General features: G+C 40.5%; 1 protein-coding gene across 1 annotated transcript in view; it reads right to left on the bottom strand.

The window, feature by feature from the left end:
* DOCK3 (dedicator of cytokinesis 3) overlaps positions 1-15,143 on the bottom strand; it is a 167,927-nt gene that overhangs the window by 77,064 nt on the left and 75,720 nt on the right. Inside the window, exons 10-13 of the mRNA XM_017732287.1 lie at positions 11,657-11,717; positions 9,478-9,625; positions 4,813-4,901; positions 2,586-2,711 (exon numbers count right to left, since the gene is read on the bottom strand). Of these exons, the coding sequence (XP_017587776.1) occupies positions 2,586-2,711; positions 4,813-4,901; positions 9,478-9,625; positions 11,657-11,717 (424 nt within the window). The remainder of the gene's footprint in view (positions 1-2,585; positions 2,712-4,812; positions 4,902-9,477; positions 9,626-11,656; positions 11,718-15,143) is intronic.

Raw genomic sequence — 15,143 nt, forward strand, 5'->3', positions numbered from 1 at the left:
TAGCCTTTATTAATTTATTCATAAAAACCATTTTTAAACCACACTGCCTTGAAAAATCTGTATCCACTTGCAAAATACAAGTCCTGAACTTCCTATGTGGTTTTCTGGAAGAAGAAACCCTGTGTTTAATGACAAACAGTTCTGAAGCAAAGCAAGGAAGAGGTAGTTTGACAAAGACTATTAAAGCAGCAGACATGGTTGAGAACTGCTAATGTGCATGACAGGCTTCAGTCTTTGGTTGGGAGTTTTTTGTTTCTTTTTTTTGTCATGTGTGTCCCCAGTGAATTATTTTTCAACTTTAGACAATACTCATAAAGCTAAGCAAGAATGTTTGATCCTGGCTGTAGCAACATAAGCACCAAGTCAATTGACAGATATTCCTTGTTCATGTAGCTGGGCTAATCCACCTGGAAAGGTCACACAACCCAAATGTTTTATCCTGGATGTCAGGCAAACTCCAACCCCAGTTGGATCTGTTGTTGTACACAACGACAGGCAAATATCTGCTATCACTTGAGTATGTCAAACATACTCTGATTTCCAAAAAAACCCTGATTAGTAATTAGAGTGAACACTGTTTGCTGCACCAGTGGAGTTCCACTACATTTCAATCTCCTCATCTTCCAGAGATTTCATTATTCTGGAGAATGCCCACGACAGTGAAAGCCTTTGTTTAGAGCCCCATTCATGACTATTCCTCTCTTCACAGCTCCTCTCTACTCTGGCAACGTCCTCATTTATAATTACAATGAAAGTTCCTTCACACTTCCTCAACTGCTTTTCTTTTCTTACCTGGTGTTTACAGACAGGTACAAACTGCCTTCCCTCACAATAGAAGCATTATTCTCATAATGCCTAAAGCTTTGTATCTAAACTCTCTATATGAAAACCTCTTGTAGCACACCTGGAATCAAGGAGAAGTTCTGTGCTCAGATCCTCTAGAGAGGCAGGAAGCATTTAACAGCAGAATGGTGATATTTTCACACATTTGTTTCTATCAATCAGCATTTTGAGCAGATATATATATGTGTGTGTGTGTGTGTATATGTATATGAGTCCAATTCCAAACAGTCTATCATCTTAAAACCCCAGTGTTTTCTCCAAGAACTGTGGTTCTCACAAAGAAAATCTGGAAATTTGAATTAGCTGTAACGAACAGAGAATTTTAAAAGCTTAGAGCAGGAGTACGTTTTGTATGAACACTGCTGATCTGTTTGCTCAAGCCCTAGCCCAAAGCCTTGCCCGAGCAGCAAATTCAGGAACACACTGTGCACTTTGCAGAGAGGGCCAGGGCCTGGAAAACAAAGTTCCTCAGGGGAACACTGAGGACACGAAGCTGTTCTTCAGCTTCAGTGGCCTGAAGCACCTGAGGCACAGCTCTATCCACAGAAATGGAGGATCAAGCAGTTCTTGCAGGAGAATTAATTCCCTTACACAGGTGTGTAAATGTGACACATCCAGCTGTGATCTCAATTACAGCAGATCACCTTGCAGCTGCTGTGTTTGTACATCAATCTGCAATAATTCATCTTTTCCCTATTTGATTGCTTTGGGTTATGCCTGGAACTGCTATAAGGTCACTAAGAACCAACATTTGTAATTGGCTTTATAGCCCACATCCTCTGCTGCTCTGTTACCACCATTTTCAAGCTCATTAGTAAATAAACACATGTTGTTCAAAATCCTTTGACTTTAGTTTCTAGAAATGCTTCCCACCTACTCCCTATTTTATTGTCGTTTCTGAAGAGCTTCCATAACAAGGCTACAACAACTTCTGGTACTGATGTCTCACTGCAGCCTTTTGAGTAACAAAATCTGACGCTTTTCCCATTATGCTTTCACCAAATTTCCCATGTCTGTAAAGTCATCCTTGGGCTTGCTTATCATAGCAATGAAGTAATAGTTGAAATGCTACTAATTAGCAAACCCATTTCTCACCACACTGCAGAACTCAAGGCAGTGTAACATCAGGTTTTATGGGGTTGCATGACTGGCCACATTCTGGGTTCTTCTCTAAGTGAATTCTTGGCCGTGCTGGATCTGCCAAGCCAAGAAGCATCTCCAGCTGCTGCTCCAGAGGTGAGGAGCAGAGGAAGCACAGCAGTGCTGCAGCCGAGACATTGCACAGACCAGCTGCTCCATGAGGCCAGAGGGAAAATCTGACAGATCTTCACCTTCTCTACTTCTCATTACAAAAGGATCACATGCACTCAGAAACATCAAGGTTGCAAAGTATAAGCTCTTTTCTTCCAGGATTTGGATTGCTGGGAAGAAGGAATTTCACGCATTTAAAAATCTCTATGCTGAGTGTACAAGAGGGATATTAACTGGCAGGGGTTGTGGAGACTATCAGAACAATCTTTCCAGATCCCCTTCTATCCATGTGATTTTAACACCTTCTATCACTAGAATGTCTGTTGCTGACCATGTTTTAGCATTTGCCTACCGAAATCTGGCATTCACTGATAAATAAGACAACCCTGTTACGAGTCTCACTCAAGTAAAGTCCCCATCCCAGCTGCACTTGAGTGGTAGAGTACAAGACAGAATGACCAGTATTTTCAGCTTGGAGCTGCTGTGTTTACCTGGCATTATAACATCAGGAAATCCCAACTTCCTGGTGACAGAAACGCCTCTGTTAAAGATCATGGGGTTCTCCCTTCGGATCTGCTCCATGTCACCACGAAGAAGCTGAAGAGATATTATAAGTCCTGGAAAAAAACCAAAGAAGTTCATTGTTTCTGCCCTAAAAATCAGATTCTGTGTGTACAAAGTGTGCAGGTAAACTAATGTATTGCTCCACAGTTAATTTAATACAATATATAAACACAGCTCTTTTCTCCCTTGGAGTACTTGAAAATTAAAATGGAAGAAACAAAACTGTTATAAGGGATCAGTTAAGAGCACAAAATTATATTACGATACAAGTCTTAACAATCAGAATATTTAATTTTGCAGACATGTCTCAGGCTACAGAAAGTACTTCCATTACTTCTGTTCCTCACATGCAGCAGGTTACAACACATGTATGAGCAATGCCACCTCTGTCTGAGGGACCATCAACCACAGAAAGCTCTGGAACATCTCTCAAGTGCCTTTAATCCTGCTTAATACCATGGAAAAACTTAAATCTCAAAGTGTATCTGTTCCACTCATTTCTTTAACTGCTTCATAGAAGGATGTTGATTTTAATGAAATTCCCAGGAGTTCCTCAAGATGTTTCAGGAGTGCCAACTGGCCAAACTGACTTCAGCAACCACCTCTGTTGTTCGGTGTATCATCTGAACAGCTGGACTAGGAATAATTACACACTTAATCTCAGTCCAGCTGTTTTCTCTAGTTGCTTTTAATTTACAACATAGGAGAGTGCATTGGTAAAATTACGAAGTCCAGCATTACCGTACCAAAAAATGGCAGCATTGAGCTCAGGCATTCAAGCCCAGTCTCACCTGTGGAGCACACACTACCAGCTCCAAGTATCCATGAGAATTACCTGCACAGAGCAATTTTCCACATTCTTTATCCCCTTCAGTGTCACTTGGTCAAGAGTTCCTTATGTCCTCTCTGTCCACTGCCCAGAACAGCACACACCAAACCAAACCCTGCCTTGGATGAACAGTTTTGCACGAGCCATCCAAAGTCCTACTCTTTCCTAAGCTCAATATCTGGGCTTTGTGACCAATATTTAGTCACCATTAGTTACCAGGGGAACGAAACCAGGAGTATCATGTACCTCCTACCCACTTCCTGCCTTCTCCCCTTGAAATAATTTTCAAGCCTGTTGTTTGGCTTCAGCCGAATTTGGCAAATAAGCGGATATCCAGATTACATGAGGATTGTATAAATTTAATGAATACTGGCAGTTGGGATGAAAAAATTGAGCAAAAAGCCTTAAAATGAAGAAAAAGGGAGGCAAACCAGCCAGCTGGACAGTCAGCATGTATATACTCAAAAGCTGCCAAAACATGGACTTGCAACTGCCCAGCTGAGTAGGCAGGAGAGCACTGCAGGGAAAACACAGGCTTTGAAACCATGGAAAAAATTCAAACTCTTTGAATACCATGTACAAGGGTGTCCGTGTGTCCAGAAGGTTTCACAGCACACAAGAGACACGTGTTCATTAGGAATCAGTCTTGACTATTTTTGTCACTTACAGGAAAACTTGTTCATTTTATATCCTTGTCTGCTATTAAAAACAAACGAATGAAAAGAAATTTTAAAAATTCCAGGGTCAAAGGACTGGAGCAGATTTGGAAGTTCAGACATGTTGCCCAAGTTTTCAAAGTTGTAAACAATTTAGGAAGATCTTTTAATGATGACTAGTGAATAACTTTAACAGGAGGAGCAGCATGGAATGAAACCAGCTTTATACACAGTAAAATTCCAAACCTGCAAAATGTTTCATTTTCTTATTGTTGCGCTTAATCTCTTCTATGGGAGTGTGCACTGCATATTCCACTACAGCATCTCAATATGCAAATAAGTGAAATTAAGACAAATTCAGTATTTGGACATCACCATGATTCAGACACTTGGTAATGAATGCAGAACTGGCTGTAATGAAGCTGAACTGTATCCTATCAGCTGCTTCATTTGGAGTAGGAGAGCAGTGATATCTCTGAATTAGCAACTACAGACATCATTACATGAGGTAAACAGATAAGACAGGATTTATTTTCCCTATTTATCTGTCATTAGCTACGAAACGAAAACCTCACATCTCAGTGAATTTCTCTGCTACAAATAATCAGCAGTTTCCTAAAGGAGATGTTCAGCTGTTGTTCTGACAAACAAGCACAAGGAAATATTTACCATAGTTGGAGCTGGGGGCTGTGTATTTGGTGCTGGACTTGCGGATGATATTTTCATGGATCTGGCACCATTCGTTTTCATTGTTACACCTAAAATAGAAGAACACTAATTCAAGTTAAATGCTTTCTCGTCTTGGAACACGAGAGTCAACTTTGCTGTAGAGATAATACGAAAGCTTGTACAGGGTTTGGATGAATGAGAGAAATCCCATGTAACTTATTTTTAAAGTGGAAGGGAACAAAATATTTCCTAATAGTTATGTCCTTTCAATGGACACTTTGGAGCTGGTGGTGACTCTTCTGTCACCAAAGCCATCTTTCCACTTTTCAGATTATGACAGAATGAAGAAAGCTCTGGACACTCTGTCTGAATTCTGTGCATGTAGAAAATGAGTGCTACATTTCTGTCCAGGATCCAAAGCACAACATGCAGGAATTGCAGTGCCACTGGGACAGGAGCCAAGGAAACCAGCTCCACGTTCTGAGTCCACAGGCTACTGTCCCATAGGATGGGAGAGACCTCAGACTGGGGAGAGAAAGGCAAACAACTGAAGTGACCCTCTTTATCCAGCTTTTACATGAAAGATGAGCCATATAATCTTCTCTCGTGAAAAAACCAGCACCTTTACTACAAACAGTGCTATTGGTTAAAAAAGAAAGGAAAAGCAGTGTGTTGATCAAGTCTAACTGCATTTTAAATTCAACTGTGCTTTATTTAAATCACAACAGCAAGATTCAATGATTCCCCATGAAGTCAGCAATTTTTAACTCAGCAGCAATTGTGAATCTCATTTCTCCTGAAAAGCAATTGAATTAAACAATTTAATTAAACCTCTGTCCTATTGACTCTTAAAGGTTAAAATAAAAAGCTAATACTCTAAGCTTTCAGCTCCTGGGAGTTTTAAGAAATAAGTCACTTTGTAAAACTTCTCCAAGGATATTACCATTTTTTCCCTTTTTTGCTTCCCCCCAAGAGCACAACATGCCAGCACAACCAGGGTTAGAAACACACCAGCTCCTGTGAAGACAGTGGGGATGTTTTGGTTTGCTGCCTTATGTAACTGAAGAACAGCATGGCAGAAGGAATTCAGGCTCTCTACAAGTAGTAGCTGGTAATTTCCTGCAGCTTCAGTATTGCAAAACCATGTGCTGCCAAGATTAATGAGGTAAGCCCCAAAGCCTGCGATGGCACAATTACTGACTCCCCCAAATGTTCTTAGAACAGCAAAAGGAACAGAGACAACTTGGACCAGATGAAATAGAAAACGTCTGTGTCCTTAAACATCTCACTTGCTCTACTGCCCACCTCCTGTAAGTACTATACCCCTTCTGGGAGGAGACACCAGTTACCCACACAGTCACACAAGGCAGATCAGCACACAAATGACCTTGCACAACTTCCCAGGATGGTAAATTGACTGTATTTGTGCTCTCCAAAACAATCCCTCAAAACCAAAACACAACAGAGCTAAGGCACTAATGGACAGTACAAACCCCCTGCCAGTAATTGTGGTGTTCTGTGCTGGTTTAGCTTACTCATCAAGAAAAAATAAAAATTATCTTCACATTGTCAACACATTAAAAGTAATTTATCCTACTCCAAATAAGATTCTCCTAAAAGTAGAGAGAGAACCTAAAGCAGAGATTCTATACCATCCTCCATCCTCACAGACACAAACAAATGTCTAAACTGTGGTGATTTTTAGTTGCTGTACAAGCCTCTGGAGTACAAGTTAAAATAGATTTCAGCCTCCAACAACTTATGCCTGCCAATTAACCTGGAACAAAGTTATCCCAAAATCAGCTGTAAAGGCAGCTTAAAGCCAGTTTTGTACCAAGTGCCAGTGGAAGCTGCACTTTGCATTTCCTGAGCACCAGGAAGGAGGATCTTCTCCCAACTTTGACAGGCTGGCCTGGAAACATTTGCTTGGAATGTGTCTTACTGTGCTCACATTTTACTTGTCCAAATACCAAGTATATAAAGGAATCTATTTCTCCTTTAAATAACAATTTTCTCCTGAGCCATCCATCACCTTTGAGGCTGGCTGGTTGTGCAGCAAATGCACATTTGGAATGTTTTCCACCCCACAGCAGCCCCCGGAGTCAGCAGCTGGGGACAGCAATGGGATGTGAGCTCTTGTCCAGCTGGGCAAATAGCAACAATGGAATAGCAAAAGGGAAAGGCATTCAGGCATTAACAGGTAAGCATTTTAAGATCTAGGGCTGGAGAAAGAGGAAAAAAAGGATTGAAAGAAAACAGTACAAAAAAAAAGAAACAGAAAAAAGCAAATATGGAAGAGAAATGCATGAAGTTTTCAGGAGAATGGTAAGACGGACACAAAGAATAACATGTTTAATGAGCAAAAAATTTCACTAAAGATAAAATTAATACAAAATATTAAATCAAGTGATTTCAGAAAAAAGGGACTGAGAATTTAATTTCCATCTCACTTTTAAATTATTTTACATATATATTAAAAAGAATTATAAAAGCAAACCTTTATGCTTTTACATAATGAGCTTATAACTACAGCTATGGTACTATATCCTCTTAGGGAGATTTTAACATGACTGTGGGATTAACAAAGAGGAAAATCTCAATTGTGAGAAAAAAATTTTTTCAGACATAAATCTTTAACAATAATAAGGCAAGCTGAAGAAGACTGGTGAAGTAAATTGATTTTTTTCCCCCTCCCATAAGCATTCTCTTGTGGATTCAGCAGAAGTCTCCCTTGACAGACCATGTATTTGTTTCAGCTTTTGTTAGGTTTTCAGTCTCTCAAATTTTTTTCAGCTTCTCCCTGTGAAAAGGCTTTTCTGGCTGCCTCATTTGTGGCAGCTGTAAGCTTTAGCCACAGAGTGTATAAAAGGAATGCTTTTTACTGCTCCTTGAAAAATACAAATACACCTCTCTCCTTATTTCATCTTTATGATGTTTTGGAGATGGCCATTTTAACAGTAATCCAAATGAGAGCAGCAGGTAAGAAAATCAGTTCAGGGCTGTTTAAGCACTCATATTCAATTTTAAACTTACAAAGGACAAAACCCTGTCATTTCAATTGTAGCCTAGGAACAAGAAAAGGCAGGTTAGCTAAAGGAATGTGCAAAGAGAAGATGCAAGAGAGAAACCTGTGAAAACTCTGTCATAAAAGACCAACAGCTATCAAAGCTGCAAAGGGGATAAGCTGGTGCCCTTCAGATATATCCATGTTCCCTCCTGAATATTTCTGCTGCAGGTTTACACAGAACACTCCAAACAGCAGCAACATGAAAGAATAATGTACAAGCCTTATAACAGCCCAAGAGAGTGATAATAGTGATAAAGAATTACAAGCATCTGATTACAGAGCTGAATTCAGCCAGGGGCTCTCCCTGCCCACGTGAGGAGTGACTGGTGCAAATCTGCTGAGGAATTTGGACAAAACCTGGGTGCTATGAAGGGAATCCATGTAAACAAAACACTGCAGATTAGCAGGAAGAAAAGGGAAGCTCTGTATCCTGTTATTTTTATTTCAGCTTTGTACCAAGGCTTTGGGTTGCTCTAACAGGCTGTGTGACTCCACTTGTCACTGACAAAGTCCAGTGTTTCAACAAGTTTTTTCTGTTCTATTTTTCAGAAGCTAAAGAGGCATTAAATGGGCAACAAAACAGAAATATGATAATCAGAATGTTCCATTCCTGTAAACATTCAAAATGTTGCAGTTGCAATACATTAACACCATATCTACAAAGCCAATAGAACTATATAACTAAAACCCACTGGTCTGAGATAAGCTGAAACTGAATGTGACAAAAGGCCAAGATTAGCCAGATTCTACTGACAGAAAGAAGAAAGATGACCATTTTCTTCCCTATAATTTGACATTTTTGCTACAATTTTCATAACTTTTGGCAAAGGAAGAATGAAAGAGCTGACTCTGAGAGACTTTTGTTTGGGCTTAAGAGATTTCTAATGTATGAAGAGACATCCAAGAATCTTCAGTGAACAGTAAAAGACATTTTTTCACATAGCTTCCCTTGAAGGTCACATTTTCTGCTGCTGAATGCACTTCTCAAAGAATAACAAAGTTCTGTAACCCACCAAATTATCTTATTACTCTCAACAGTGGCCACAGACCACAAAGCAGTGTCAGCTGTGTCTCAGTCCATCTGCAAAACAGATCTTGCCACTATTTATCCTCACTGACAAGGGATTTAAATGTTCCCTGCAGTCTCCAGACAGTTTGTCTGTGGCCTCTTTATTACAACTGTGAGACCACATTTCATAATAAGAATTTGTTAGTTTGAAGTTCAAAATCACAAATAACTGAAGACAGATTCCTGCTCAAAAAATGTTGATTTGTTTTGAGAATTTTGGTCACACACTGTTGAATTAGTTGTTCTCTACTTCTTTTGTTGGTTACCATGAGTGGTAAGAAAGAGCAGATGAGTTATTATTCCCTTCATCAGATGAAATACAGTACATTCCTCTGGGTTTGAGCTCAGCAGATTTTAAATAATTCACACTAATAAAAGAGCAGCTTTGCAAGTCACACAGATTTGGGCAATATTCAATAACCTCTGAAGCATTTCACACACCTAAAACATCTGTGGATAATATTCATTAGTTTCTATGAGCTACTGGAATAATAAAGAAGCAAAAAACTTCCTTCTAGGAGTTACTCACGTGTAAACTTTGAGAACAAAGTCCTTCTCTTCCTTGATTTCCGAGATGGACTGGAGCACGTCCATGATGCTGAGCACTGCACAGCCGTAGGGGCGGCGATAGTGTAAATGGGGGGGCCCTTTCTTGGAGTCATTGAGCAGCATGCGACCTAAAGAGAAGGAAATTTCAAACATCAGGGATGGATGGGCAGCCACATCCTGCCTGCTGTGTTCATCACCCCTCTGAGAACACACACCCAGGCCACTTTCAGCTCCTGGCTGCAGGCTGACACTCCTGCCCTGGCTCTGGAGGAGCTGCAGCTGGTTTTCCCCCAGCCCCACGTGCTGGGCTGTGCAGGGAGATGCTGAGAACAGCCCAGGGATGTGAGCAGGGCTGGCACAGCACCAGGACTACCTCTGCAACATCCCCCTCTCCAGGAGCCTGGGGGGGCAGGGCTGGGAGGGGACACAGCCAGGAGAGCTGATCCACACTGGCCAGAGGGATGTCCCGCAGCACATGACATCTGCTCAGCAACACAAGGGGAAGGAGGAGAGGGGGACATTTGTCACTATGAGGTTTGGCTCTATACAGCCTGGCTTCCTGGGAAGTGGCTGGACATTGATGGCTGACTGAAAGTAGAGAGAATGAATCTTTTGCTTTCCTTTGCTTCTGCACATGGCCTTTGCTTTATCAGACTGCCTTTATCTTCACCCATTAATTTCCTTCCATCTTATTTCTGCCCCCAGCCCCATCCTGCTGAGGAGGGGAGTGACAGAGCAGCTTGGAGGGCCTCTGGTGTTCACCTGGGCTCAACCCACCACAGCTTTTCACTCTTAAACTTTTCAAACCCAGAGGTCCATCTGAACCTACACCTCAGCCAAAAACAGTCAAGGGCGAAGTGAACAGCATCATGTCTGGCCAGCTTTGATTTGCAGCTCCATGACACATATTTGCATCCAGCTGGGCTGACTACAAATCATCTGTGGAATGAGCCAAGAGTATGGCTTGTACTCAGCAGTCTGACCCACACAGAGATTCATTGTGCTCCTTCCTTAGAGTGCCCTGTTTGTACAAATTTTCATTTTATTCAGCTGCTTTAAGGGAATGTATTATATATTGTATATAATATATATAATATCATATATTGGTTGTTGGATGGATCCTTCTTGGAGCACAGGAAGGAGAATTCTGAGGTACAAATCTGCTCAGTGATTGACTTCCTATTACTGAGGCAGTTTTTAAATAGAGCAAAAAATGCCAAGGCCAGAAAAATCACTGTGATAATCTAAGTGAACTTGTAACATTACATATAATAATTTGTCCAACACTTCTTGCATCAAGGTTAACACAGCATCTTTCTACAAGCTTCATTTATCACCTCAAGTGATAACAGCAATTCTGACGTGTGGGGTCTCATGACACGGTGAAGTCAGATAATGAAAACCCGACCTCTCTGACACAGCTGTGGCTCTGAAGGCACATTGCCATTCCCAGGACAACACACAAAGCTCTCTTTAGAGTTGCTGTACTTCAGAAAAGGTGTCTGTGGCTGGTAATGGGTGTTAGCAGTGACTGAGCTGGCAACAGCTTAAAAACCCTTTCCTCGCAAATACTGCCCGGCCATTCTTCAGCCACCTGAAAACCTGGAACACATGAATGGCACTGCACTACTCACTTGTTTACAATAATGGAGCTGAGGAAACTGTCTCTGCTACTCCTACTGCACATTGTTAGCATTTTGGGCATAATATTTAAAATTAACACAGGTAAAATATGTGTCTGCACCACAGACTCCTACAGCAGCAACCAGATCTTGATATATACTTGTCTAACAGCCTCTGATTTACTCAATGTGGATGGTCAGACATGCTGCCCTGTAACCCAGCTATAATCACCAGTAAAAAGATCTCATTTGAAGTTTTTAAACATTAAACAAGAAGACTTTTTAGTTTGTCCCTCTCCCCGAAATGTGGTGTTTAATCAAAAATTCTGTTTCAGACTCAGAAAAACAAAATCTCTGTTAAACAGTCATCTGTAACTTTCTAACACTTAGCTCCATATGGTCTGAATGTCAATCACTTTATGACTGAGTTTTCTAAATGTATAAATCATTTTAAAGCAGCTAATTAAAACATACATTTAAAAATACTCGAAGAGCACTGTTTATTACGTATATTTCAAGCACTAAATCATACTGTACCTATTCGGATTACATGGGCAACTATGTACAAATCCCTCTTCATGTCCTTGCTGCTGAGATCCTGCAAGATTGGAAAAAATAGAGACATTCCAACATAAGTGCCTGCAGCTATAAACGTGGATGAAAACTCTGAAATCCCATGTTACAGAAAAGCAGGTCAAGCCTTTTAAAAATGAGCTTCAAGAAAAACCAAACAACAGGACAACCTACAGAAGAGCAAAAGGGAAGCCGAAGTTAATGAAGACAAGTAAGTGTTATTGACTCCGATGCAACTTCAAAAATAAAGTTAATAAATAAATTAAGAAAATAATAATAATTTAAAAATTAAAAGAAATAAGAAAATACATATAGGACACTTTTCAATAAGTCATTATGGCAGCATTTTGCATTCATATGTCAGAAGCCACCTTCATTGCAATTTCCTTGGCATATTGTAGATTTCACTGATAACTTCATAAACAAACATCAACTTTGAGACATTCCTCCTGCATTTTTATTTTTTTAGTTACAAGAAAGGTCTAAGAAACATTTCTTCCTAAAAACCAGTTTTGCCTATGCCACTCACCTCCCAGACAAGATTTTAAACAGGCACTGTGTACTGGGAGAATATTCATCCCTGTTTTAGACTGATGCAAAAAGGATCCTCGTGCTCTACAGCAACAGCTGCTGCCTCTTTCTCTACTAAGTGCTGTCATCTCACTGTCAGGTACTACTTTACACAAAAATTAACTGGAACAATCTCTGATTCAGATAAAATCTCATGGTTTTCTTTAAAAAGCTCCTCAACTAGGTGGTATTATAACCACTGTAAAAGGAAATAATGCTATTTTTACATAAAGCGGGGAGGAAATTTAAGCTGTGGACATCTAAGATCTGTCATTCCTAATCTGAACCAATTTAGAATTTAAAACTGCATTTTGCTGAAAGCTAAAACATGAACCTTAAATCACACAGGGACTTTCTTTCACATGTGACTTGAGAACCCATATCTCAACCAGTGAGATTATAATGGCAATGCAACTCCAGATTACGGTGCCATGCAGCGCAATAAAAGCTGGCACAGTGACTCAGAACTAGGCATAAAGGGAATTTATCCTAAGGAGAAGTTTCAATCCCCTCCCTATTGTGTTATACTGCTAAATTACAGCAGGCAAGTAACAAATTCATGGCTGTGCCTCCTTGCTCTCTAAAAGCAGCACTGCATTTCCCAGGGCAGCATATGCAGGGAGCTGCAGAGCCACTGTTTGGGATGCTGCTAACCAGCAGATCGTGTCCCTCCAGAGCCAAAAAATTAAGCTACATAAATCATCTTTAGCATTTCCTCCTCAGGCTCGATTCTGCTGCTGCACCAAGAAGGGAACACACTTTCTAGGCTTTCTTCATCACCCAGCATACCAGTGTAACATATGGTAGCCTTTATCTTGCATGTCTTGGAGACATGAAGTTCCACACTAAAACTGATTTGACATAGTTTTAATCTATTACATGCCTGACAAGGCATTTCAAAAATCAAAAAACCTTGGAGGTAATACTTAGTGCTCTAGAGAGCAATAGATTCCTGAAAATATCTGTGCTTTGACAGGGGGAATTTTATTACACCATCAGATTACCAGTTCTTAATTAACAGCAATTTAAAGAACTATTTTTTCAAAGGGCAGCTGTCAAAACATCAGAAAATGGCAGGGCATGAACATATTGATGGGTTCACACTTTAGTCACTTTTCCAATTTCACAAAAAAATTTACTGTGTCACAGGCAAAAGACAAAAAATGTGGGCCCAGATGGCCTTGTATTTCAATTTGTACAGCACAGGCTTTTTACAAGGCAAGAAATTCGTATTATGACATGGACCAAACAATCAAAAGCCCCAACCCCTGCCAGGAAGTTTTCAGAGAATTCCTCTGCAGAGAATCCATGCGCTTGTCCTAGGACCAGGAGAGGACAAACTACATTTACTGGTTATTCTTAGGACTGCATCCACAGGGTGGGTATTTCCCACATCCTTCTGAGTTTCCTAAATGATACTGACTGATACGCAACAAAATTTCATTATAATTCTAACTGAATGGCTTTTTAGAAAATCACCCCTAAATTTTACCCCCAGTATTGGGTATGGGAAGAGAGTTACTCTACAATAATGGTTAGTTCTTTACAATGCTGGTTTCTACAAAGGCCTGCTTGTGTGTTAAAAAACCCAAACACCATCACAACCACCCCCAAACCACTGGAATCAAGGGTACCTGTCTGCCACTAATTAGTCATTAATTCAGCTGCCAACCTGACAGGCCACAGAGAATACAGTGTTTAACAAAAATAACAACTTTATACAGTGTAGTTACATTTTAATTCAGACCCAGGAACATTTCTAAGGTGTGCACAGGCTGAGGTTTGCTTGAGCGAGCTTTGATGTCCAGAGCAAGCAATTTCTCACCTTTGCTATGATATGACAGCAGATGTAAAACCAAAACCTGGGTAATTTTGGTATCTTACACAAGGAGACAGCTGAACCCTTAGAAGTAACAGAGATAGCAGGAAAAGACAGGGATCCCTTGAATTATCTAACATACGGGCTGCTTGCCTTGGGGAAAATGAGTTTTAGAAAGATATTGCGGTGTGGTGAGGGAGGGCAAGGAAATAAATAAATAGATTTAAAGTCAAGATGAACACAAGCTTGGGAAGAGACCTGAAAATCACAGAATTACCTTATCTTAGAAGCATTTCATAATTAAGAAATTATGATAAGATAGAACCACTGCAGATAAAATGGTTATTGAAAAAAGCAATTATTTGTTGCTCTTCTACTACACACTTTGGAAAGTCCTTTTAACACATTGATGAAAAATCCTGTATTAGAAGCGTGAGATTTTTTTCACAGATAATTTTTCCAATTATAATTCCTGCTATGTAGAGTATACATTAATTTTAATTCCTGTTATGTAGAGTGCACATTCCAGCAGATGAGTGAGAGAGTCTAAGCACCTCCACCAGCCTGTGATGGAGTCTGAGCACCTTGGAGAGCTGAGACTGCAGCAGCTTTGGTATTTTTGCATAGTGATGAGAAAGGGAGCTCAGGAGGTATCTCTGGTCAGGATTGGGGCTGCAGTGGCACATGTCTACAATCCCAGGGCTGGCTGCTCCTGGACTACAGAGGCCCTCCTTGGAATACGCAGCAGGTCTCTCCTGGAACTGTTATGGCCTTGGCTGTAGTTTATCATTATTTTTTAAAGGGTGTAGAGGCTGGTTTGCAGATCACCAGAGCAAAAGTGTTTCACACTGTTCACCACACAGAGAGAAACAGGACAGTTGTTCCATGACCCCAAGTCATGTGGCATCAGTGAGGATGGGGAAGTTGGATCCCAAAATGATCTTTTCCAAAACGATAAACCTCAGAGGCCAGAAAGTGCCAAAGTTGATACAAAGCAATCTGTGCTGCCTTTTGGGAATATTTCTTAGGGCAGCTCCTAATGCTGCTCTCCAGCCTTTCACC

The sequence above is a fragment of the Corvus brachyrhynchos genome, unplaced genomic scaffold, assembly GCF_000691975.1.
Source record: "Corvus brachyrhynchos isolate BGI_N302 unplaced genomic scaffold, ASM69197v1 scaffold4, whole genome shotgun sequence".
In the NCBI taxonomy this organism is placed as follows: Eukaryota; Metazoa; Chordata; class Aves; order Passeriformes; family Corvidae; genus Corvus; species Corvus brachyrhynchos.